At 38.4% G+C, this 26007-nt stretch overlaps 1 protein-coding gene across 1 annotated transcript in view; it reads left to right on the top strand.

The window, feature by feature from the left end:
• The window catches only part of LOC134678329 (discoidin domain-containing receptor 2-like), an 84587-nt gene that overhangs the window by 33036 nt on the left and 25544 nt on the right, over positions 1-26007 (top strand). The window contains exons 3-5 of the mRNA XM_063536861.1: positions 3800-3905; positions 18459-18690; positions 20320-20467. Coding sequence (XP_063392931.1) covers positions 3800-3905; positions 18459-18690; positions 20320-20467 — 486 coding nt within the window. The remainder of the gene's footprint in view (positions 1-3799; positions 3906-18458; positions 18691-20319; positions 20468-26007) is intronic.

Below are 26007 nucleotides of genomic sequence, written 5' to 3'. Positions count from 1 at the left end.
TCACGCGATTATCTGAACTTACCCTATACATATGTCCCTCGCTCTCAGCACCTCCGCCCTGCTAATTAGATACTCGTTGTCCCTTTCTAGTTACATAAAGACTTAACTGACCAGCTGTATTGTATATCAATAAGGCGTTTACATAGTGTCGGGAGAGTGGGACCAGTGAACCGTCCTGGAACTGTTAAGTATTCTTGAGGTATTGGTCGGAAACAGCGAAGGTGTAGGTTTTTGCTATGCTTATGGTGTGAACTGTTGCAGTACTCAGGTGTTATGTATATGTATTACACGTAACAGGATCGAGAAGACTGGAAAAAGTGGGGGGAGGCCTTTGCCCAGCAGTGGCACATTATAGTAGGCTCCCAATAATAATAATAATAAATAACAATTTCCAAGTACTATGGTCAGGAACTTATATGTTTGAATAATCAAAATATATTCTCATATCATATCATCATCATATTATCATATTAGTACGTCAAGCATTTGATTTTATACAATTTAATGTAAACCACCACGCTCAATGTAGTTATCCGTACCTCCATAGCTCCATACGACACAAAAAGCGTAGGTACCATCATACCACCAACCACAGGGTGTTGTGCCTTTTCGCTAAAGTTTGGTTGTCCGAATTTCACTTGCCAACCAACTTTTCGCAGACGATTTACTTTGGCAACCAACCTTCATCGGCAAATTTTCATCATGATAACGCTTTACTTGGTAGAATTATTGTTTTAATGTACTTATAGGAAAGGTGGGTCGATAAGTCTACAAATTTTATAATTGGAATTTATATAAGTAATAAAGTCTATGTCTTAAGTCTTAGGGCCCTTGCACCATTCACTAACCCGGGGTTAACCGATTAAACCTGGAGTTACTATGGTTATCAGCACAATTTGACACTGGGTTAACGGTTTCACCGGTTAACGCCGGGTTAGTCGGATGGTGCCAGTGGAGCTTAGGCCACACATTAAATCCATTAGGCCAGTCACTTAATTTATATTTTAGTGCAAGAATGATTTTTTGTAGTGCTGTGTATTGTAGGTAACATTGCTATTGTTTTAAATACTCACATACCCGAATAACAAACAAATCGCAAAAACAGCGATTTGGACTACGCTATGGAACCGTAAAAATGCTGAATTTACAGCCATTGCCGACCGTCCGTCCCTCCTCCAGGGTAACCATTCCACCGCGCTAAATGGTTACGACGTAACTTGATTACGCACTCTTACTATCATTAGATGGAGGAGCTTGATGTGATAGCATTTTATCTAACTCATGACCGTCCACACATGGTTGCAGAGGGACTTACATGGTGGTGGCAAATACTCCCTACTCTGAACTCTAAAGCCCTCCCGTAACCCCTTTCCCATTACCAGCCTTTAACCTTTATGAAATATTCTGATGCTGAGACTCTGACGGCGCCTATTAATACTATATTTAAGCTTTATTGCAAAATGGCACGACACATTAATAATAAAGTAGTTCTGTTAGTAATTATACGGTGAACAACGCGGCAGCGCAGTCTACTTAAAATATCGATCGAAGCTGTTCGACAAAAAATCCAACGATGCTTTTCACTCCGCTGTCGGGCTTTTAGCAACGCCTCAAATAAGCCAAGAGGCCTAGAGAGCTGAAGTTTTGCAGACAGGTAACACTTTCCCGGTGCGCTTCAAGGAGCGTACCTTAGCTTATCCCAGGGAGTTCCTACCGCGGCACACATATTACAAATTTGCCTTCTCTCATAAATTTACTTACGAGTATGAAAATATATTTTTACTGAAATATAAGCTGATCATTCACCGAGCCCGAGAGACTCCAAAATGGATGATGGACTGAAGAGTGGTTTACCTCGCCAAGTTAATTTATTCGCGTTCTATCGCTCAGCGAAGTCTGGCCATTGTTGGGGAAACTCCTTGTCTCGAATAGTGTATTAACAATTTAGCCGTTCGAAGCTCGTCTAGCGAGAGAATACTAAGTGACTTTCTCAGGAATACCTGAGGTAGGAATGTGTTTAGGTCATTCATAGGAAATAATATTGCTTTCCTGGGACTCGTGGGGACGCGCAATTTGTGTTGTCACATATTTCGTTAGATGTTGTTGTCTGCCCACTCGTAAGGGTATACATATACATAGCGATAATTTACCCTCACACTTTATTTTCACAGGTACCAACGTGTGATAATTTAAAAACCGGGCAAGTGCGAGTCGGACTCGCGCACGAAGGGTTCCGTACCATAATGCAAAAAAAAAAAAAAAACGGTCACCCATCCAAGTACTGACCACTCCCGACGTTGCTTAACTTTGGTCAATAATCACGTTTGTTGTATGGGAGCCCCATTTCAATCTTTATTTTATTCTGTTTTTAGTATTTGTTGTTATAGCGGCAACAGAAATACATCATCTGTGAAAATTTCAACTGTCTAGCTATCACGGTTCGTGAGATACAGCCTGGTGACAGACGGACAGCGAAGTCTTAGTAATAGGGTCCCGTTTTACCCTTTGGGTACGGAACCCTAATAATGACCGAGGAAGGTGACTTTAACAAATGTAGTTTTTCATATTCGGGCCCGTATGACGGTGGTTACATTCAGAGTAAAGAGGGAAGCCAAATCGTTTTCGCAAGAGGTGCCAAGTACCATTTACCTCAATATTGCAAGATTAAACATTGTATAATCTTAGCCTTTACTAACATGTTAAGTAGCTTTAGATAATGTCGGAAAACGAGTATTACTTACGAACTTGCATGACCTCATAATTTTCAAACTGTTCAACCTACCAGTGCGAGATCTAAACCAATAATATAGCCTTGTGCTTGTGTCATAAAAATAAATCTAAGTGTATGTCAGTTCTCACATTTCTGTTTACAAGAATTATTATCGCAACGTTTGTCGTTGTCGACAATGTTTACACGTGTGCATTAATAATTATAATATAAAGAGCACTTTATGATGGTGTTTGCCGAGGTTTAATTTTGGATTCTAGCGATCCCATTTCAAAGGTGCCTTCATCATTTCGTTCTGGTGCGTTTAATCTATTTTTAACGGACTATTTATAAGAAGGTTCTCTATTTAACGCGTTTTTGTATTTGTATATCGGTTTAACTTAATAAGAAAATGAGAAAAGGGATTTCACTACTTAAACCCTAAAATAGCTTCCTTAAACGAATTTAAATGACATAAGATCAACGCATGACAATCGACTTAGGCACTGGGCCTATATACAGCTTAATATGTACCTACTTGCTATTGGAAAGTGAATACTTACCTGAATAGATACAGGCTAACTGCTAGATGGTCAAGTATTTTTTAGGTTGTAATAGTAATAATGCTAATTTTTATTTAATTTAGATAGATAAAAGTACAGGTGCCCCTTACCTATAACAAAGCTCCCCTTTAGTTTACAGTAAGTTTGACTGTACATAGAGTCAGATATCATTCTCACTTTCGATTTAATTACGTAAACATATTATAATATTGTAGTAAAATGCTGTGACTGAAGTGTATTCTGCAATATACATGAAAAGATACTGCATAGGGGAACAATTCCTAGAGTATATACAATCTTAGAAAGACTATAAGCGTCTATGACTAATTCTAAGGGCGAGCAGTAGGTACGTGCTTGCACCTCCTGTACGAATTCCCCCACTACGGACAAAGATGGTGGTGCCATCTGTACAAATTTGGGAACAAACCTAATTATTTTAATTAAAATATTTTGATTGGTTCCCAAAGTTGTATTAATGGAGTTATCCGTTTAGTACAGCTTTGATAATTGAGTTTTATTTGGTTCGCAGCTCAATGCATCGCGCCCCTGGGTATGCAGAGCGGGCTAATACCGGACAAGGACCTGAGCGCCAGCTCCTCGTTCAACGACGGGAATGTGGGACCACAGAATGGAAGGTAAGCCGACTATACGAGGGTCGCACTGAAATATTCGGGAATGGGACACTTAGAAATAACATAATAGAAAGAGGCATATAATTTATAAAAATGTAACTCTTTATAAAACTTTTAAGGTATATTTCATTTGGTTGTCATTTGTATTTAAGAATTACTGGCAATTTGAAAATTGTATGTCGAACATTATTTGAATTTTTGGCAAAGTGATTTTTCCGATCAAATTTTTAAACGGTTTTCAATATGCCCTCAGCGAACAAATAAAAGTTACAATGGGCTTCTGTTATTTTTTTATGAACTAGAGTTCATCGTACGCTCGTTTGCGGTTAAAATTAAATATGAAAGTCACTTTCATTTTATCCCATAGATGATCTTAAAGAAGCATGTCATTCCAAAGCGACGTCAAAAATTAAAATCGCATTTGTGCTGTTAATTAAAAAGACTGCCAAAAAAGTTGCATATCGGCAGATTTCGACATTCCTAAATATTCATATGACAACAGTAAAAAAATATTATATATATATATATGTAAAAAAAACTTCAATTCCGTTGGCTACTCCACGAATTTCATACAAAACCACTAAGGCTCCAAAATCGCCATACAAAAAGGACTTTGGGATTATGAGCCGTGTGCATTACAGAATGATTACTTTCAAAAGAAAATTTATATGCGTGGTCAGTTTGAGATTAAGTATGCATTAAAATAAAGATTGACTGTCTAGATGCGACAGTATTCTCTATTCCCGACATTTTCAGTGCAACCCTCGTAGCCTCTGTTTCATCACTTTCACTCTCATCTCATCATCTATGCAGGGGCGTATTTTGAAATTTGGCGCCCCGGGCCCATACCTTACGCCGCCTCAGAAGCCAAGGAAGAAAAACAAAATGCAATCCGCCAGGGGCTACATATTTTATAATAAAATCTGTTTTCTCGAAAAGGATAGAAGACTTAGTTATAAGCGTCTGAAAACAGAATCTAGTCTCAAAGCAGAGTACTCAAAGGACTCTAGTGTTGGTTACAACACTACTTTACAATGTTGACGATGGTTCAACGGATGCCTCGAAATGAAAGGTGAGCTTGCTGAGGCCACGCCCCCAATCACGGGAGATTTACGAGGATGTTTGACGAAGCAGCGCTTCCTCTGCCATTCTTCACTTAATTAGAAATACTCTGCCGAAAATTCTACGAGAACCTACGCAGATTTTAAATTAGAGCTGCATTAAACCGGCTACAAAATAGCACATGGCGGCTGTTTTCGTCAATTTACCAAACAATGATTTTAACAGACACACTAAATTAACGACTGTAAACGATTTGACGTTAATCGTCCATTGAACAAAGAAACAATGTTAACGGTCGCGGCAGCGATTCGCTAACGTTCAATTTCAAAGGTAAACGCTATGTTCCAAGTCCGATTGTCAATAGCACCTTATTGGCATTCGACAAAGTGGTGTCTTGTGTCTTACAGTTAAAAACGATACAAATAAGTAAGTAAAAAATATATGTATCTTAAGATACTTTATTAGACCGGTTAGGTTAATCTTTTCTGTGCATTTCACTCCACGAATGTGTAAGAGAAGAATTAATTTGGTAATATTTTTAAAATCTGGTGCGTTTTTAGATCATGTCAGATATTTACACTTCATAGTGCAAGATGTAATTGCAGATTACATTAATAGATTCTATCGTTGCCTTCAATAAAAAGAGGTAAACTTGCTAATGGAATGGATTTGACAGATGTTGTGAATAATACGATATCGTTATTCTCGGACACCTCCGTATTTATCTTGCTTTCAAGTGAATAAATATCTAAAGAGAGTGCTTGTTTGCCTCATTTAAATACCCGCCGTAGTTTGATTGTTTATGCAGTATCAGCATAATTGGTCAATAACACCTCTAGGTTCTATGGCAGCGCTTATTAAGCGCTGTGATATACATAATGGTGTTGCTTGTAGCGCAGGCTAAAAGTGAGCCATTATCTTGTAACGTCCCGTTGTATATGCAAAATGGTGAAAATGAGGTGCAACATGACGTCTGATGCAAATACGGGACCGTTTCTCAGCCACTATGCGACTTGGCGCGTTTCGAGTATGGAATTGTCGACGTGACGCCCTACACTACACGTTGCATCATTCACGCTGTTGACTGACAATTGGGATGATTACACAATTGCACATGTTGAATTTCATAACCAAATCTAGTTAAATAGGTAGAAAATGAGCAATTGCTCATCTTCATGTTCACTCTTCTTAGTAATAATACTAATCATATATCGGGGTTTTAGGTGCGCGGTTTTACACTAGCCAAATAACAGGTAAAAACTGATACTAATTTAACATTTCTAAGCACATTTGGACCTTACTACCTACGTTTAATTCATAGTTTGGTAATTATTTTATTATAAACAAAGTTATAAATACACGAAATCATTCCCGCACAGAAAACCCCTATTATGTATGGTAATATAATATGTCTCTTTTCGTAATGAATTTGTCTTTCTCGAGCAAGAGCATTCCATAAAGTTTGATTGTCCCTTAAAAAAGCGATTTTTCTGAAATTTTTCTATTTCTGTGACAAATCGTCAAAAATATGCACTGCAGAGAAGTAATCATCGGCTTTTAACGCCGGAAAAAAGTTTTAGTGGCCGAAGTATGAAGTGTTTGTACGGAACAGCCCGTGGAATGCTTTTGTTCTATTATTAGGTACTTATTATGGCCAAACCACGGTAAATTTGTAATTGTTACCCGAAACATGTCTGGAATAAATGTTTAACAGCGCCTAGCTTAATCGTCTGTTGTTATCCAAACTTTACTAATGCTATATTTGGAAACGGAGCGCATCAGTATATTTTGGATGCACTTTACTAGCGAGTATTTGGGTCAATCAACTTTTTCTTTGTACCTTGGCTTTGGCTATGGTTACTACTCTCGGAACACTGTAGTTTACGATACTTGACAAAATGTAGGTTAAGGTACAAAATAATTTGAATGTGTAATATTGTAGAAATTGTAAACTTTAGGTACTTATCCGGGGATCTCGGAAATGGCTCTAACGATTTCGATGAAAATTGGTACAGGTATGGGGATTTCGGGGCCGAAAAATCGATCTAGCTAGGTCTAATCTCTGGGAAAACGCGCATTTTTGAGTTTTTATTTGTTTTCCGAGCAAAGCTTGGTCTCCCAGATATTTTTAATGATATCATATGCGACTTTCCATCAGATAAGGGTCCTTATGCTTTTTATGTCTTCTTCTTCCTCGCGTTATCCCGGCATTTCGCCACGGCTCATGAGAGCCTGGGGTCCGCTTGACAACTAATCCCATGATTTGACGTAGTTTTTACGAAAGCGACTGGCATCTGACCTTCCAACCCAGAGGGTAAACTAGGCCTTATTGGAATTAGTCCGGTTTCCTCACGATGTTTTCCTTCACCGAAAAGCGACTGGTAAATATCAAATGATATTTCGTACATAAGTTCCGAAAAACTCGTTGAAACGAGCCGGGGTTTGAACCCGCGACCTCCAGATTGCAAGTCGCACGCTCTCACCGCTAGGCTACCAGAACACTCTTATGCTTATGCTTTTTATGTCATGTGCAATTTTTTAAATCTTTGACAAATTTAATTCTTAATCATATAAATATTGTCATATGACTAATGTCATATCACTATATAATTTGTCCAGCCTAACTAAGCAGGCACCACAGCCGGGCACTTAGACATCTTTGCCTTTAGGTAATCGTTCCCTCGCGCAGACGACGGCACAGGCGCCCGCTGGGAGGCGCTACTAGACCACCCTTTGTTGGAAACCTACCGCTGAATCATAATTGAGAGTGATACTAAATTGCATAGACGTTAATTAAGTTGTCAATGTTCTTGATGGGATATTAAACGTTTTGGCTACACGACAGCGTTCGACTAAAGCTCAGCATTACAAATAAACAAATACGCGTACTCGTAACCGTAGCAAATCAGTCTTCTCGTATTAAAGCGTAGCATTAGGACGCTCACAGCGACGGAAATGGGGGTTTATCACGAACTGCTATTTCGAAGCTATTCTAACTCCGTCTCTCTCGTTCTCATTAAGTGACATTGATGGAAATCAATTCAGAAAACGGAATATATTGACGGATGGACACGGCCCACTGTTTGTTTTCTGCTCAAGACGTTCTCTAGATAATCTGGCGTAAGGTGCCGTGTGTCCTTTAAACGTCGACGCCAATAGACCATTCTGTTGCATTCTGTCCTATAGAAATAGCTTTCAAAGGATTTCAACCATGTGTCCGTACTAATATTATGTATGGGGCAAGTTGGCATGTGCAGACATGCCGTGATTCGCAGTATCCTGTGAACAAGAGGATAATAATTAAGGCTAGTGCAACGTGATTGTCTTGGCCGGTGCTTCCATTGAAACGGCGATGTATTGAGTCTCCAAGTTAATAACCGTCAATGGTCTAAACGGTCATTGCTTATTGCAAGATACCTCGGAATATTAATTGAATCTCTAAGTACCTGTGCTTGGATATTGGATACAATAGACGGGTGCTTTGTTTGGTGATTGGTTCCTTGTACTGTAGTTATGTAATATCATATGTAAGTTTAACGACTTACAGTGGATATAGCACGTACAATTAATTCACCAAGTCTATAAAAGCAATGCAGGGCGAAGAAAAAACCTGTTGCATACCTACATTATATTAGTCATTATGAACTGAACTGACATAAATTTTTATTTCAGTTAAACTAAACATTATTTCAATCAAATATAACTATTGGTATTAACCGTTCTCACACTTTTAGTTTCTCGTTAGTCGAAGTGCACGCGAAACCTATAAATTCCTTAAGTCAAATTTTCATTCCAGAATAGACCACCTGCTGACTGGCCGTCGGTCATTCGTACCTAAGTATAAACAGTATACATACATATGCCACCACAACCTATCGAGAGTTGTAGATTATTGCGCCCGCCCCGGGCTTGGTCTAATCAATATGAAACCTACAAATGCGGTTTGATTTAGGTGCATGCGAGTGACGGCCTTTTGACAATGTGGTGGAAAATTCACGTCGCTGTTGCATTGGGTCATTCCACCGATCGATGAGATGAAGCCAACCAAACGGTAGTTTAATTCGTGGGTCTTGCTTGATACTCTGATTGCTTAACGCCAGTTCTTGGTATAATAACGACCATTTAAAACTCTCCGATATCTGAATGTAAGACGGTTTTATTCGATCACTATGCTTTGGTTATTTGCCTTGAGTGAGACGTGAGAGCATAAATATTCGCGACTTATATTAAACCAAATGTCTACTATGCTTATAGATTTATGTATGTCAAATGTTATACTATGCTTATAGATTTGTGTTGGCCGGGGAATCATTTTTTATTGCTTTTATAACATTAATTATAACTTTAACTTCTCGTGATTCACGCCACCGCTGGCTTTACAATAAATAATTTTCAGAATTCAATGAACACTTGGGCGTAGTTAAGTAGAAAAGTCCAAAGAAAACGAAAATCTCCAATCATGTTGAAGTGGGCCGAATTTACTAGCCATATTGGAAACCAAAGTAGGTACTATAGTTAAGAGGGGGCTTACGCAAAATTGCAGTTACTATTTAAATATATTGATTTTTTACACGTTTTAAAAATAAAATAATAATTTACACGTTTTAATCAAGGACTACTGCCATGAAAAAAATAACACCGAGTCTAGACTATGTTTGCGAGGGCAGACTCTTGGATCGATAGAAAATAACATAACGAAAACATGTCTAATTTTCATTTTTTTAGTTGTATATCGTTAATTCGTTACTCTGCATACAATAGCGGCATAACTATAGTATAAAATAATTAGTTATATAACCTTGGGATATGACTAGCAAAATTTTAATCCGAAGTATCAGGTAGTTACATCAGTTATTGAAGAAAACCGTTAAAAGCTACGCAATCGCCAAATCTTCCGACTTTTGTTGTTTTTTTCTAATTTCTTGGCTTTACGCCCCCTCTTAAGGAAGATATTCTCTAACAAATACTAAAAACAGGATAAAATTAATATTTAAGTGGGGCTTCCATTAGTGAATAACGCTCATGTCGGGGCTTAAAGACTCGAACCCTTAAGACTCTCGAGGCTTAACGCCTCAAAGGCAGCAAAGATGATTTCTTATATCCATACGCGTAAAATAAATAAATACAATTCTTAAATATAGTCTAGGATCAAGACTTACGAGTCTTGAAGGCTCAAGTCTATACGCCTAAAAATGAGCGTTATTAACAACACTGTCTCTCATACAACAAACGTGATTGTTTTGCCGTTTTTGCTTAATAGTACTGATGGTATTGCACAAGGCCGATTTTTTAAAACTAATTAATTCTAAATGATTCGTTTAGTTTCTATCCATCTGATGCATTTTAATACGCTTTTGACTCTCCAAATGTCTCTCAGGTCCAGTCCAGACACACGAAAGGTTAGTTTGAACAGTATTCCTTTAGAAGCCTACTGAGCAAAGCTTAACCTTCAAACGGATTTCGTAATTTCCACCTGAGCCGGTATAAATGTGCAAATGAAATGCTAAGTTAAACGGCACCGGGCGAGGGTCCGGGTTCGATCCGGGCCCGGCCTTATTCCGAATGATTGGCTCGGACACGTTTTACATAGCCGACGGCTTGTAAAACCAATCGCAGTCTATCTGTAATGAATGCCGAGTTCTTTTGCCGTCGTGTCTATATTATGGCTCCTCTACACGATGGGCCATGCGGTAGAATGAGATGCGTCCCTTGGAGTGGCCGGGGCTGGCCCATTGTGTAGAGGAGCCATTATGTGTGGAATATCAATGGAGGGAATTAAAGACTCGAACTTCCAATATTCTTACCCCAGGAGTTACACACAATGTTTTTCATCACACTTGCGAAGAAAAACTAAATTTTAAGCGATTAATTATTATATAAAATACATACATTTAAAACATTTGCCCGCCATATTGTCATTTCTTGACAGGTTAGGCATCGAAGGCACAGACCTTTGGGGTCATCCATTAATTACGTCACACGTTTAGGGGGAGGGAGGGGGTCAAGAAAATGTGACATATTGTGACATGGGGGAGGGGGGAGACACAAACTTTGTGACGTCACTTATTTAAATTATTTAGTTCGCTGTACATTTAAATAACAAGTTTTTAAAACGAAAATAGTTTTTAATCGTTTAATTTTCTTTCCTAAGTAGTTTTGGGTTATAAAATTACTAATATTTATATCGTCAAAAATATTTTGATAAAATATTAATAATACTTAGGTACTTACTTAATTCGATTTGGCGATATCGTAGAAAAAATGTGACGTCACACTAGGGGGGGAGGGGTTTGCCAAATGTGACCAAGTGTGACAAGGGGGGGGGGGGGTCAAAAAACCTAGAAATTGGTGTGACGTAATTAATGGATGACCCCTTTGGCGTTCAGCCACGGTTGAAAGTCGTGTAATATTTTAAACGGCTATTAAATTACAGCCAATCGTCAGCCAATATTTAAAAGGACAGTTACATTGTAGCCCTGTGTAGATTATTTCGATTTATCTCGCGACGTGTAGCAGAGGTTAAAATACTTAGAGCCGTTTGCACCATTCCACTTACCTGGGGTTAAGCGGTTAAACCGTCAAATTGTACTGGTAACCATTGTAACTCCAGGTTTAACCGGTTAACCCCGGCTTAGGGGAATGCTGCAAGTGGCGCTTAGAAAAAAGGCAAACGAACAGATGAACGTTCCTAATATTTTCCTATATTACCTAGTAATCTTACCTGTAGCCGTACCACTAGTTGACACTTGACGTTTACGTTAGCGACTGCTTAAACTCGATCGCAGTCCATCTCGCTCGCACTGAGGGATTGATGTGATAGAGGGAGAATGCTAACTCGTGGTAGCCGTGCTGGACATTTCCAGACTTGCATTACAGTGATAGGTCGCCGAAATCCGTCGGTTTAGTATGTATCTAAGGGTCATTCTTTGGTCATTCATTCAGTGACAATTTCATTATGGCGGTTTGTTTACATAGTTAGCAAGTTCCATACAATGACCCTAAAGTGTCTGAGGGCCTACCCCGAACCACGTTATCTCTCTGTCGTACTTGTAAATTCGTAAGTCAGTGTGACAAGGGGGCAGGGCAACACGTCGCACGTGGTTCGCGGTAGGCCCCCTGCCCAAGTCACGGAACTTTCCGGTGTGACGGCGTATAGAGGCTTCCTGAATTTGTATGGTAGGAGACCATTTAGACTTATAAAATTTGACTAATGAGAATTGTTCCTAGAATTTTTTTAGGTAAAGAAAGGTGATTTTTGTTAATATAATATAGATAATAATAATTATTTTCGGTTTTATTTGAGCTAGCTAAAATTAGTCAAACTAAAATTCGTCGGCTCTCAAAAACCAGTAGAAACATCGAAACCAAAATTCAAAAATGTTAAGTAACACCTCAAAGTACTTACGAGAACATGTTAGGAATTTCGAAAGCGGCCATGTTACGTCTTCTTTTAAAGGGTACCCTGTTCTCACACTGTTTGCGGAACTCATCGTTTTGAATTCTAATAACTTGTTCATAAATATTTCTTCGGGAAAAGCATACTGAGTGATACTGAGCGTGTACATACGCCAAAGATGAAACCTCCCATTTCGTACTGGCAAGTATGCAAAAACTAAAGTGACAATACTGACAATATTGATACAAAATAAAATCTGCCATAAAACCTTTTGCCTATAAACAAACTACAAAACGACATGTTCCTTGGCATTACGAAGATATCAAAGACAGAGTTAGTGTTATGTTGTCGCGTGGATCAGTTTGCATAATGGATGACTCGCATCGCGTCGCTTCTATTTAGGTGCGTCGCCATCCCAGAGACCACATCCAGAGGCCTTATCTATTGTATGGACGCGTTCTGCTTCCTACGTCTCGGGGCAAACGTACGCATTCTGCATTTCTAACGATTTCTGCCATATGTACAGTCACTAGCTATGATGTAAGCTGGACCTAGCTATTCTGTAAGAATATTTAAAATACATTTAGAGCAATAAAATATTCGTAGGCAATTTTAAAACAAAACATTAAGATGCGAATCGACACGAATTTCTTCATATTTGTTTGCAGCATACGATATGCAATATTGCATATTATAGATAGGCCGTTGTGACAAAGAAGTCCTTTTATATTATATGTATGTTAGTTATTTAATGGAACAAATAATCGAAAAATTGGCCCATCGTGACAACCGATGATTATATAAATTATAAAACAAATACTTCGATCAATATCTATGAAAGCTTCAAGTCAAAAACCATTACACATTTTTGTTCCTTCTCTTCATTCTAAACCTTACACGTGTAGTTATAAAAGTGAATCTGGAACGGGGAGTACATGTACCGCCGTTTCCTATAGTTTTATACCGTCGTCAATGGTATCGCGGCAGTTAACCTATATACTACAAAGAACAGTACATCTGTGGTGACATGCGAACTGTCTGCTTGCGGCAACCGCAGCCGGAAATTCGGATGGATTTCTTTCAAGACTCCATATTTCATTCATATAAAATGTTCCATAAGAGAGAAATTGTTTCATTTGTTGACATTTTTGAGGTAAGGTAAATATAAATGTGAAAGGAGGTGAAAATGATGTAAGTCTGTGCGATTCCAATAGAAATGTATTGGTTCCCTTATGTTCCACAACTCGTCTCTGTTCTGAACAGACTATAAAACTGAAAGTGAAGTCTGAAGTTTATAATATTACAAAATTAACTAATTGTTTTGCATACAAATGTCGGAAAAGGGTTTTTGGGGGCCATCTGTCAGAGTATGATTTTGGGGAATAGTTTTTACTCGGACCAAGTTCTTCACCCTAGTAAATTATGCAATGAAACTTGTTCACCAATAAACATACTACCCGAAAGTGTATAATATACAATATAAAGGACCTATAGTGTCCATTACATTAACTTTATATACCTACAGGGTGGCCAAAAAATAAGTGTAGGTATTCTCGTTGCCAGTGAGGTTTTGGGATTATACTGAGCAACTTTTGCTATGAACCAAACCCGATATCGCGAAATAAATATTTACCGTCCCATAGAAAATGAACCAGCCCAACGTTTATCAGTATAATCCCAAAACCTCCCTGGCAACGGGAATGCACTGATTTTTTGGCATCCTGTATATTGTTTTAAGTAGGTATCTATCTTATCAATGAGCAAGAAGAATTCTACATGTGCATATTGTGCATTAATTTATCTTATTAAGTAAATTTACATTTTACAAATGTCGAATTAATCAGCGATTGTAAATGAACGTATAGGTATTCAACATTCGTTTGGTATTGGATATTTACTAGACTTGTATTACAAAAGCTATCGCTTAGCTATATCTGAATAATTCTGTTTTCGGAATTAGTGCAATCAACATCAGTACCTATACATACCTACGTATACCGTATACATTTCCCGGTTATGATTGTAACTGGTGAAGAGCAGGCAATTGAATTGGTTGGTCTAATATCGCACAATTATACTATTGAACACAGTTTATGAACTTGATTGAATTTTGAGAGTTGTAAGCGCCGCGGCATCAAGTATTTTTCTTTTTTTCAAAATACAGAATATCCGATTATAGTCACTGATGCTGGGTATTCGATTGTATAAATTGAAGTTTAATCTTTAAACCAATACTCGAGTAACATTTACAATATTCCGTGAGCCTGCATTTTCAAATAGTGTTAAGAAATTTAGTTCAACATGTAACGCATTCAAGGCCCATTATCTCGCACGCCATAGTCCGTAATTTAATTCTTATATGGGTGACGTATATTGGCGTTTATTGGCTTCAGCTGGGTTAAGCGGTTGAGGGAAGCTGCCAGGATGAAAAGTGTTTATTACATGATGAGCCTTCCTACAAAACATCACAAACGATAACCATATAGATTATACATTCTACCCTTGTCATGAAAGTCAAGGTACTGTACTTATGTTATATGTTATACTTTTATTGCGCTAATATAGCGGCATGACCGAATTCGGCGCGTTTAACTCGCATCAATCGATATTAGATTGTAACTGACAGCCGTACAATTTGACATCTGTCGTGCTAGTTCTAGTCACGAATGTTGCCTCAGTCCATATTAAGAGCAATACTTTAACTTATGAGAGTTATTATGAGAAAACATTAATCAAGTTTGTGTACAGTATATATTTTATATCGTTCGATTACGTAAAAAATCGGGATGTGTTTTAAAGTGTATCAACTGTATCAGTGTTTCGATTAGTGAATTTTTTTATATTGATATTGCTCTTTTCCAGTGACGACTTAATACCTACTGAAGCATAAAACAAAATTATAACTTGCTATACCTACTGTTTTTCATCAAAATTTGCGTCGGCCATTACATACAGAAAAAAATACATAGTACCTAGTAATAAATAATATTGGTACCAAAAACACTAGCATTTTCATAGTCTAATGCTCAACAACATAAGACTTTCCGGTCGGTGCTACATCTATTTTCACTTGACAATACTACTACTGCTACTTAAAGTAATGATAATTCCGCTACAGGATGCTAGATGTCGACTATGAAAATGATAGTCTTTTTGGTAGGTACCAAAACTGATGTATGGAGTGAGCACTCTTGTCTTACTATATTTCTCTTTGGTCATGGTACAACCACTGGGATGTTCGGAGTTACTCGAACCTCAAGTTCCCTGACCGATGTGACACGCCTATGCTGAAAGTAACGGATCGTGAATCGAAACTGGAACTCGAGCAAACACCGAGTGAGATACTATCAATTATGACCAGTTGACGCGCCGCAGTCAATGGTCCTTAATGACTGGCCATCCCGCCAACTGATTGTCTGAAACGATTACCGCGGAACGTTTACAATAGCGTTATTAACTCTGATTGGAAATGATCATGACACCAGAGACGAGTTAAGCTAAAACCAGTAGTAGACTGAGACGCGTTGCTTATTAGAAGAACCCTAGTCTTTGTTTTCAGCACAATAAGTGGAACTGATAGTCAACGCCAGAACCACTACCACCAGTTTTGATATTGACAGATACGCTCGCGTCTAAGTAACTTACTTTCTATGCATCTCACTCGTACTCGCTTATTAGTGCAAGCGAGATGTATAGAAAGTAATTTACGTAGACGCGTGCGTAACTGTCAATGTCAAAACAAGTGGTAGCCGTACAGTTTTGGGTAGAATTCATATATTTTAATTCAAACATTTGACATTACATTAGACGTAATAGGTTTACAATATATTGTGCCAGTCTAGTACAGTCAACAACAGAGCTATGAAACAGGCAAAGTGTCAAAAATATGTATACAGTACTTTATTGCCTGTACATTAAGGTCGTGTATACATATTTTTGGCACTTTGCCTGTATTCATAGCTCTGTTGTTGACTGTACATATGCAACCTCCAATATTGCTCACCCAGATCATTTATTTACAACATTCAGCGAGATACTCGTTGCCTTTACTCCTTTCAAGCTTTAAACTGCGCTTTCTAGATGTCTTAATGATTTGGATCTGACCTCGAAATCCTCATTATTGACAGCTTCCATAATGATGAACGTAACTAATCAGACTGTCAGTCTACATTATTCACGTGTCTGGGATGATAGTATGATAAATGTTATTTAAATGCCGCGACAGATTAACACCACATTCTTCGGAGCGGCGACTGCGACCACTTATCTGCATTGTGTGCATAGGCTTTGTGTGTGTCGTTTATCGTTATCGCACTGGATAAGGAGAGCTATGCTTGTTGTCTAAGAGGCCGCGCGAGCTTTTCCACTGGAAGCGCTTTGGGAATATGACAGGGAAAATAGGACACGAATAACATACAGTAACTAATTTTGAAAACTTTACCTATATACATTTCTACAAGCTGTTAAAGATGTTTTAAATATACTTCTTTTAAAGTACATAACTTAACCAAATATAGGTGATTAAATAAAATTAATTAATAAAAAATCCTTTATTGCTATTACCATAAATTTACACCTTACCATAAATGATGAACAATTACGTATATAATATTTCAATTAGGTAGAAGTTGCTTCAGCGGCGTAGGCTTCCCCCATTTCTTTCCAACAGTTGCCTTTCTCCGGCCTTTTGCATTCAGCCTGGCCCAACCCGTGGTGTAAAAACATATCGCCATCTTACTTTTTGGCGTCTTAAATATAGGTACACACTCCTCCAGGTGATTAAATTGGACGTTTCTGTCCAATAGGATCCGCCGTGTGACGCTAGCGGATTAATCGAGCGTGCCCGGATCACAATTGGCTTCTAACGTAAACATATATACCTACTTGAAATCCAGACCAGCTCAAGTCTATTCCGTTTAACGAGCAATTTCAATGCTAACTCCTTTAAACTTATACCTTAAAATCGGCTTAAGTCATCATGGCCTTTAGGATCTAAAATGTGAGTAATAAACCTTCACAGCTTGACCGTGCAACGCCTGAAACTTCAAGACGCAATTGCTTCAAAGTAATCGCCGGTTCAACAGAGACCATAATTGTTAGCTCCGGCCGCAGCTTCAAACGTGAACCTCACCTCTGTTCTAGTAGACAGTTGACGGTTGTATTCGTTTCACGTCTGTGGAAAACAATGAATAGAAACGTTCATTGTTTGCTCAAACGCAGAACAGGTACTTGTTAGATTTTCAAAGGACGAAGAGCGCAACACAATGCCCTGTGTGGTAAATAAACGCATTGTCATGACACTCATGACTCGTTTAGACTGATCGCAAAACTATTTCTTTAAAAAGTAAAATGCTAACTATGACCATGGACCAAGCTGTATAACTATTATTCAATACCTAAATGCGTTGCAAGGTTAAGCTGAATAATTATAATTATTATAAAGACATTGTTTATTAAAACTGATGTGATTGTTTTTACTAAAATATTTTTTCGGTTCGCTCCTTTAGTACTTATTTCTTTCTGGCTGTCGGAATACCATTTAGAAGTTTCAATATTGATACACTTTTTGGAAACCAATAATTTCCTATGGAGCTTTCATGCTACAAATATAAATATTGTTCAGCATGTAAATGGCAGATAACATGAGCGGTCGTCGCGCAAATGGCTCCTTCGTAACTGTTTTCGATTCCGCTTTGCTTCCCTTAAATCGATACTCCCGGTTTGGGTAAATTATGGAACATTCGAGAATGTGCATCGAAAGATGTTCCCTTTTAGTTAATATTTTGTATCGGTGTTTTATCGGAACCATGAATATTTAATGTATACGTCTGTGCGTTTTATTTGTACGCTACTCGAACCCTACCGATTTTTCAAGCACATATATTATTTTGATAAAGGGAGAGATTACTGTTGGCGTTTAAAGGAACAAGTGAAAATATTTGAATGAATTTTCATATACAATCTCCTGCTATTCAAATTTTGATAAATATATTCATCAAAATGTCTTTTTAATATCTTTCATTAAACCAAGTTGAATTTAGAAATGATTAATAAAATTCGATAACAAAGCAATTTAATGACCTATTCTTTTTCAACAGGTTAAATCAAGAGATAAAAGGCGGCGCTTGGTGTCCCAAGTCCCAGATCACGACGGAGTCGACCGAATGGTTGGAGATAGACCTTCGGTCCGTCCATGTGATCACGGGAGTGGGCACGCAGGGCCGCTTCGGCAACGGCCAGGGCGCGGAGTACGCGGAGGCCTACGTCATCGAGTACTGGCGGCCTAAGCTTGGGAAGTGGGTGCGCTACCGCGGCTCGGACGAAAAGGAGGTACGGTATCTGCTTATATGAGTATATCACGTCTTACTGCGGCATAAAGATATATTAGGACATTTAGGACTCCCGTGGACGCTATGGAACGGGATTACCGAAGCGTCGGTAATTTATCAGTTTAAGAAATTCAAGACAGTGACAGTACTCGCTAATGTTTCAGTCCTGCGTATCCAAGGGAATGATCTAATCAACTCAACCACATGAAAAAAAAAACATTGATATTTTCGTACCTCCAGGCAAGTTACAGTACTCAATGGTCACCTGGTTTTAAGTGAAATACGTCGTTGCGCCAAAAGTAGTCTAAGACCTAATTAAACAGTTAATTCAATAATTAGCCTTATTTTATTCGGCATATCTTGTTTTGAAATTTTCAACATGCATATGAAACAACCATCAAAGATACTATAAAGTGTTGCCAAATGCAGATTTGCTGTAGTATATCCACTTTATTAATATTTTCTATAGATCGTCTATGTAAGAATTGTAATATTAATGTCCATTGAAGTGCATGAATGCCGATGACAAAGCTTCTTTAAAATCTGATTTCCCATGGCTTTCCTATTGTATGACATTGGAGCTTCTTATCCTGTAGCTCTTGATAATAAAAGCACTTTGGTGTTACTCAAGCACATGTTTAATGCCATAAAGTTAAGAAAGCGATGAAAAGAAACAACTGTTATTGATATTTCATCGATTTATTCATCTGACCTGATTTAAGTGCACAGTATTTCTGCGAATCGATCTCTTATTCATTACAGAGAATTCACATTATTTGGTATATTAACAGATGTGTAAGTGGATGGAAAGTTCCTAAATGTTCTCGGAAATATTTGAAATGGCAATTTCTATTTTGGAATTGGTAAAATAGCCAAAATAGTCCATGAAAATATGAGAAATTAAATTAATCAATTTACATTTGTAGAAGTTTCGCGATTTCGGAAACTTTCTAGCTGCACATCAGTAGGAAAGTGAATTACCGTGTAAGGTTCGAGTTTAACATAAAATGATCCTGTACAGTACAGATCTCTATGAGTGTTAATAGTCAATCAGTTAAGTCAAACAGACGGCCGCAGCAAGGCCACAACACTGGCGCCCTTTTAATTTCCGAATCGATCGCAGGGCATAAATCAAGATTGCATTCCGATGCGCCACGTCCCAGGAAATTAACAGGATTGAGGTGATGCAAGTGTCCATCGATCAAAACTGGACAATCGGAGAGAATGCGGGGTGAAGGTTGACATCATCGGTATATTAGTAATGAATAGTTCGCCGCCTTGAATGAATAGTACTTACCTAAGTACTCGTACATGTTACAAAAATATGGTCCTATTTGTGTTCTTATTTATAAATTGTACTTAATCTAAGTGTTAAATACACAACATACGGCTGATTTTCTGCCTTCATAGTGTTCATACACTATGTTGGTGAAAATAATAAAAATTACTATGTCATGTCTGTCGTAACATAATTATTGAGAAAACAAAAAACGCGTAGAATTCTTTAACACGTACTAGCCGTAAAACTGAGCCTGCACTAAAACTAACTAATGCATTTTTTGGTGAATCTTATACGTCTCTATGCATAAGTTATTTGAATTTAGTATATAAATAAACAATTCGATTTCAGATAATGCAGGGCAACACAAACACGTACTTGGAGAAGAAGAACCACCTAGACCCGCCGATATGGGCTCAAAGGATCCGCGTCATACCCTACAGCTTCCACCGGCGTACTGTCTGCATGCGGGTCGAGCTCTATGGCTGCTATTGGAGCGGTGAGTGCCGCTTATTTACGTCTATTCCTCTAAATAAAGATGTATTTCGTTATACCGTTATTCATATTTGGCTACTTTCTGCTACGAACTATTTGATGTTGACTGAACTTACGTACAGTCACCGGCAACACTATATTACACAACGAAGGCAGAAAAAATATCTGACACTATCTTATTTGCAGAGTCATAAGAGCGTGTCACATATTTTTACGGCCTTCAAAGAGTAACATATTATTGCAGGTGACTGTACGTCAACATTCACATTTCGTCAAGCACTAGTTTTCTCCTCTGGCCATCAATATTCGTACTTAGCTACCGTTTTGTGTAACATCAGCCAGGTGGGAAACTCTGTGCCTCTTTTGTTCGCAAGTTTGTGCGACTACCGTTAGCGACTTTTGGTACTTAGCAGATTGCTCAGTCCCTTCAGGCAACATGGCACTACTGACGAATATACACTGACGGTCGTGAGCAAGGGTTTTCAACACTTTAACATTGGAATAAGGTAAAAAATTGAACACCGACATGTTTAACACCGACTGTGTGCAGAAAGTTTTCCTATGTGGGCTCATTTTTTAAAGTTTCTTTGCATAAGAGGCAAACTTATCCGTGTATGATGAGATTGATAAGCTTCACTCTAAAGAATAGCATACAGATAACGACAAATTTCTATAGAGAAATCCAACATATTCCTAGAAACATGTTTTATTATTTTATAGGTACCATTCATAATAGTGTCGCAATATTTAAGTCATGTTTTTTTCCTATACGAGTATTTGCCTAGTAAATTACATAAAGGGAATGATGAGTATCGAAGAAATTTAGGTATCAAGTTAGCATTTGAATTCGAGGTCGTTTGTGCCATGATCAAATAGAAGCTTCGAGCAACACCGGCTTCCGACACGTCGGAAGGGACCCAAGCGATATCTCGCCGCACAAATCTTTCTGCCATTTTTCGCGGGGGGAAAGGTGCACATAGTCGCATTTCTCACACACTTACGTACAAAATCCAATCTGTAATGACGACACAAATACATAGAAAATGACACACGTCAAAGACAAATCTTGCAAACCTCGATCTCTTTTAATGTACGGACGAGTGACTAGTGTCACAACACGCACACTAACACATTTTCGTTGAAGTATGTCATTGTATTCTGAGAGATGAGAAGTCGGATTTGTCGCTCGACCGATCCGCAATTTGTACTGAGCGAGCAAAATCGATAAATCCAACAATTACTTGAGACTAAAATATAATAATTGTATTTAAATGTAATTTAACGTATGATATGTAAAAAAAAAATTACATGTGAAATGTAACACTTTCTTTTTGTAAATTTGATGTCCCCGACCTCTTTTTATAACAAAAAACCGAGCAAACAGGCATTTTTGTGCAGCAGTGTTCACGCGCGCGTCTGGAATCGGTCTAGTGAAAAATCCAAGTGCAACTAGTTTTATTACCCGCGCTAGATTATTTTGACGCGCTAATCTTGTACCTCGGCAGAGGGGAAATAGTGCGAATGCCGCCTCCCTTCCGTGTTGCTCGAAGAATAGAAGGGTATTTAAAGATGCAAATAGTTCTCGTTATTATTGACAACTGCATTGAACCGTTTGGCTGAAAACGTTACATTTAATCCGAGCTCTCTTGCAAACTACGCCAACAAAAGTACGAAATTTTGAACAATATGTTATTATGTTTCTATTCACCAATAACAGTATTTTAATTGTAGCCTTATTGTGTCAAGATTAGTGAGAGATAAATTTAAAATACTTCAATACTTTACTATACTTATACCATACCGAATAATATCGATACTAACTCGACTTAAATCAATATGAACCTAATTTTCCCTCTGGTTTAGAAATTCAGATTCCATCACTTTCTTAAAAACCTGGCTGCCTTTCTGAACTGTAGGCAAAAAGCAAGGACATCGCTAGGAAAATGATAATGAAATAGTAAACGATTTGACATAGAAAGCAATTATGTTGCATATAACGTGTATCCAAACATCACAGTTGTTTGACAGAAGCTATTATTTATTGATTAGTCAACGCCGCCTCGCGTCTCCACATGACGGGAGTTTAATTAATAATATACTGTGCGTTAGTGACTAATTAGCTTCGCCAACTAATCATAATCCACAGAGCCCGGCTTCAATTACGCAAGCCCCGCGATTCGTCATCACATACCGGGTACCTTACACACGTGTGTATCGTCGGAGACTGAAGTGCAACTTGATTCCTCCACCATTGTTGAAAAGTAGTCATATAAGGAGGAAATAACCCTATCGTAGTACTTTAAATGGTCTCTTGAAAGTTCTTAGACTTCACTATAAATAACATTTGTTTCTTTGAATTTCCTAAAACTGGTGATCACTGTGCTAGTTTTATTTATTCTTAATTATTTCATTTCATTTCATTACATACTTATTTATGATGGTTAGGGGTAATCTATAGGACGCCTGAGTGTATATATTATATAAGTTATAATGTACGTAGATATTATGAATTAACACCATTACTGCCAGCGAGTTCTCTGTTCTTAGGCGCTTTTCACTACATATGGGTTTTCCCGTCTTATCGGCTACGACGATGGACTTAGTACAGAATGCTTAACCCTAGGAAAAAGAACATTACTACCCCATATAACCAATTTATTTAATAGCATATTACAAACCGGAAAAATCCCCAAACAGATGACCCACGCCAACATAATATTACTTCATAAAAAAGGGGACAAGAGCAATATTAATAACTATCGCCCTATAAGCCTAGTGTCACACCTATACAAAGCATTCATTAAAATAATAGAGCATCGCATTGCTGGGCAACTAGACAAACATCAACCCCCTGAACAGGCTGGATTCCGTCCCGGATTCTCAACGACCGATCACCTACACACGCTAAATCAGATCATAGAAAAGTGCCACGAATACAATAGACCCCTGTATTTAGCCTTTGTGGACTATACAAAGGCTTTCGACAGCATTACGCACGAGTCCATATTTACAGCACTTCGCCATCAAGATATCGAGCCCACATATATAGATCTACTAAATTCCATTTACAACAACAGTACCGCTAATATAAAACTACAATCCTCTGGTCAGCCGTTCAAAATAGAAAGAGGCGTAAAACAGGGGGACCCGTTATCTCCAAAACTCTTCACAAGTACCCTTGAACATGTATTTAGGAGCTTGGCGGTCCCTTGGGAAAACAAGGGCATTGTCATCGACGACCGAAGACTAACAAATCTCCGCTTCGCCGATGACATTGTACTGTTTTCCTCATCAGCCCGAGAACTCCAACTAATGCTCCAAGACCTAAGCTCAGCAAGCCTTCAAGTTGGTCTTACAATGAACAGGACCAAAACGCAAATAATGACCAACAGCACAAAACGTGGGGTCGAGGTAGATGGGCAGACAATACATTATGTCGACGAGTACCCGTATCTGGGCCAATTAGTCTCCTTCAGCCATAGACAGGATAAAGAAGTCGAAAGACGGATCCAAAACGCGTGGAGGAGCTATTGGTCTATGAAGGAGCTGATGAAGGGCGACCTTCCTCTGACCCTAAAACGGAAACTCGTCGACATGTGCATTCTGCCTGTCCTAACCTACGGTGCTCAAACGTGGTCACTCACCGAGGCGCAAAAGACCAAATTGAAGGTTTGCCAGAGAGCTATGGAGCGCAGCATACTAGGAGTAAAACGGATGGACCGAATCCGTAACTCTACGCTGCGCTCAAAAACGCGCATTACCGATGTTGGAACTAAGACCGCCAAGCTGAAATGGGACTGGGCCGGCCATGTCTGCCGCATGCACCCACAGAGGTGGGCCAAAATAACCACGGTATGGGTGCCGCAAGACGGGCGAGGATGTGGTAGGCCCAGACGGAGATGGCGGGACGACCTGGACGCATATTACCTTAACGACTGGCCGGAGATTGCCCAAAATCGAGACGAATGGAAATCAAGGGGGGAGGCCTTTGCCCAGCAGTGGGACACCGTATAGGCTTATAATTATTATAATTATTATTTTATCGGCTACGAACGTAGCGCGTAGCTCACGCTGGCACTGAATGAGTTAATATTTTTACGTTTATGTTTCATGAATAAAGTTTTATGTCATATAATTCGTGACTACGCATAAATACTATATTAAATTGAATAGTCCTTTAATTCAGGTCTGTGGCCCATAAATACTATATTTCTTCTTTCCCCTGCCCTTATCCCACGTTATTTGGGGTCGGCACAACGGGTGTTTTTCTCTTCCATTCTCCTCTGTCTTTCGTGTCCTCAGCACTCACTCCTTTCTTTCTCATATCCTTCTTTCACACAATCCATCCATCGTTTTTTGGGCCTACCATACGCTCTCCGTCCATCAACATTCATCCCTAACATTCTTTTGCCTATATGGCATTCATCCCTCCTCATTACATGCCCATAACACGCTAACCTAATTTATTCTTTAAAATTATCAAACTTTACATTGACAGTTCAACCAAACATGCAAGTTATGGTTGACAATAATCAATGAGTAAACTAAACAGGCAATAAAAATTGTTGAATTCAATATCAACTGCACAAATCTGTTAGCATCATGTACATATTATGGACTTTACGAATCCTGTGGTATTTATTCTACTGATTGTACAAGAAAAAGTTTTCCTTTTAATAAAGTTGGTGCCGATATAAGGAAACTTGTTTTATTGAGAGGCACAGCACGCGTACAGATAGTATTACGGCCAGACCTGACATTGCTACTAAATGTCACAGAGATCCCCTTATTGCCAAACCGACCACTGAACTATAGGGACTTAAGCGCCGTGGAGACGGGATCATATTATAAGACTTTCCGTTTGAATATAGCGTTTTAACACTTAACGTTTGGCATTTCGTTATTTTTTTTATAAGGTACACCTTGGCCTCAAGTATTTTATGGAATGTAATCAATTGAAAAAACGCGTGTCGAATCGATCTAAATGTTCAACACAAAATAAATGTCTCAAGACATACTTCGTACTTGTAAACTGCACAGTCAGCATCAAAAATATAGTGAGAGCCAAGTGGCCAAATATATCGTTACATACCCTCATTAGTCATTACCATAGAAATAAGGATGTGTTTCGATATATTTGGCCGCTTTGGACGTCACTATCTGTTTGAGGCTGACTGTAAAAGTGCATAAATTGAGAAAGTTCTAGTTTTCTTTACCTACATATATGAAAGCGGATGATAGAGAAACAGCTCATGCTCTCACTAAGGGACGGACAAAAGGAATATTACCCAGAACTGCTCGTCTACGCGATTCTCTTTGAATCACTTCGATACTGTATTGCTATTTCAAAGTTCTGCGAATAACAGATTCTTACTTTGTGAAGCTCGGACAGTTTAGTACTTTAAGCAATAAATTGAACTGTAGTACCATAGAATAAGGTTCATGTTTCTAAAAACTATTATGAACGAGATGCGGGCTCCTGTTGCTATTCCCTATATCCCCTAGAACTAGAGCCTTTGAGCTCATAGAGGAATATTAATATTT

The sequence above is a fragment of the Cydia fagiglandana genome, chromosome Z, assembly GCF_963556715.1.
Source record: "Cydia fagiglandana chromosome Z, ilCydFagi1.1, whole genome shotgun sequence".
In the NCBI taxonomy this organism is placed as follows: Eukaryota; Metazoa; Arthropoda; class Insecta; order Lepidoptera; family Tortricidae; genus Cydia; species Cydia fagiglandana.
The sequence above is the reverse complement of the archived record's forward strand: the minus strand, read 5'-3'. Positions and strand labels throughout refer to the sequence as shown.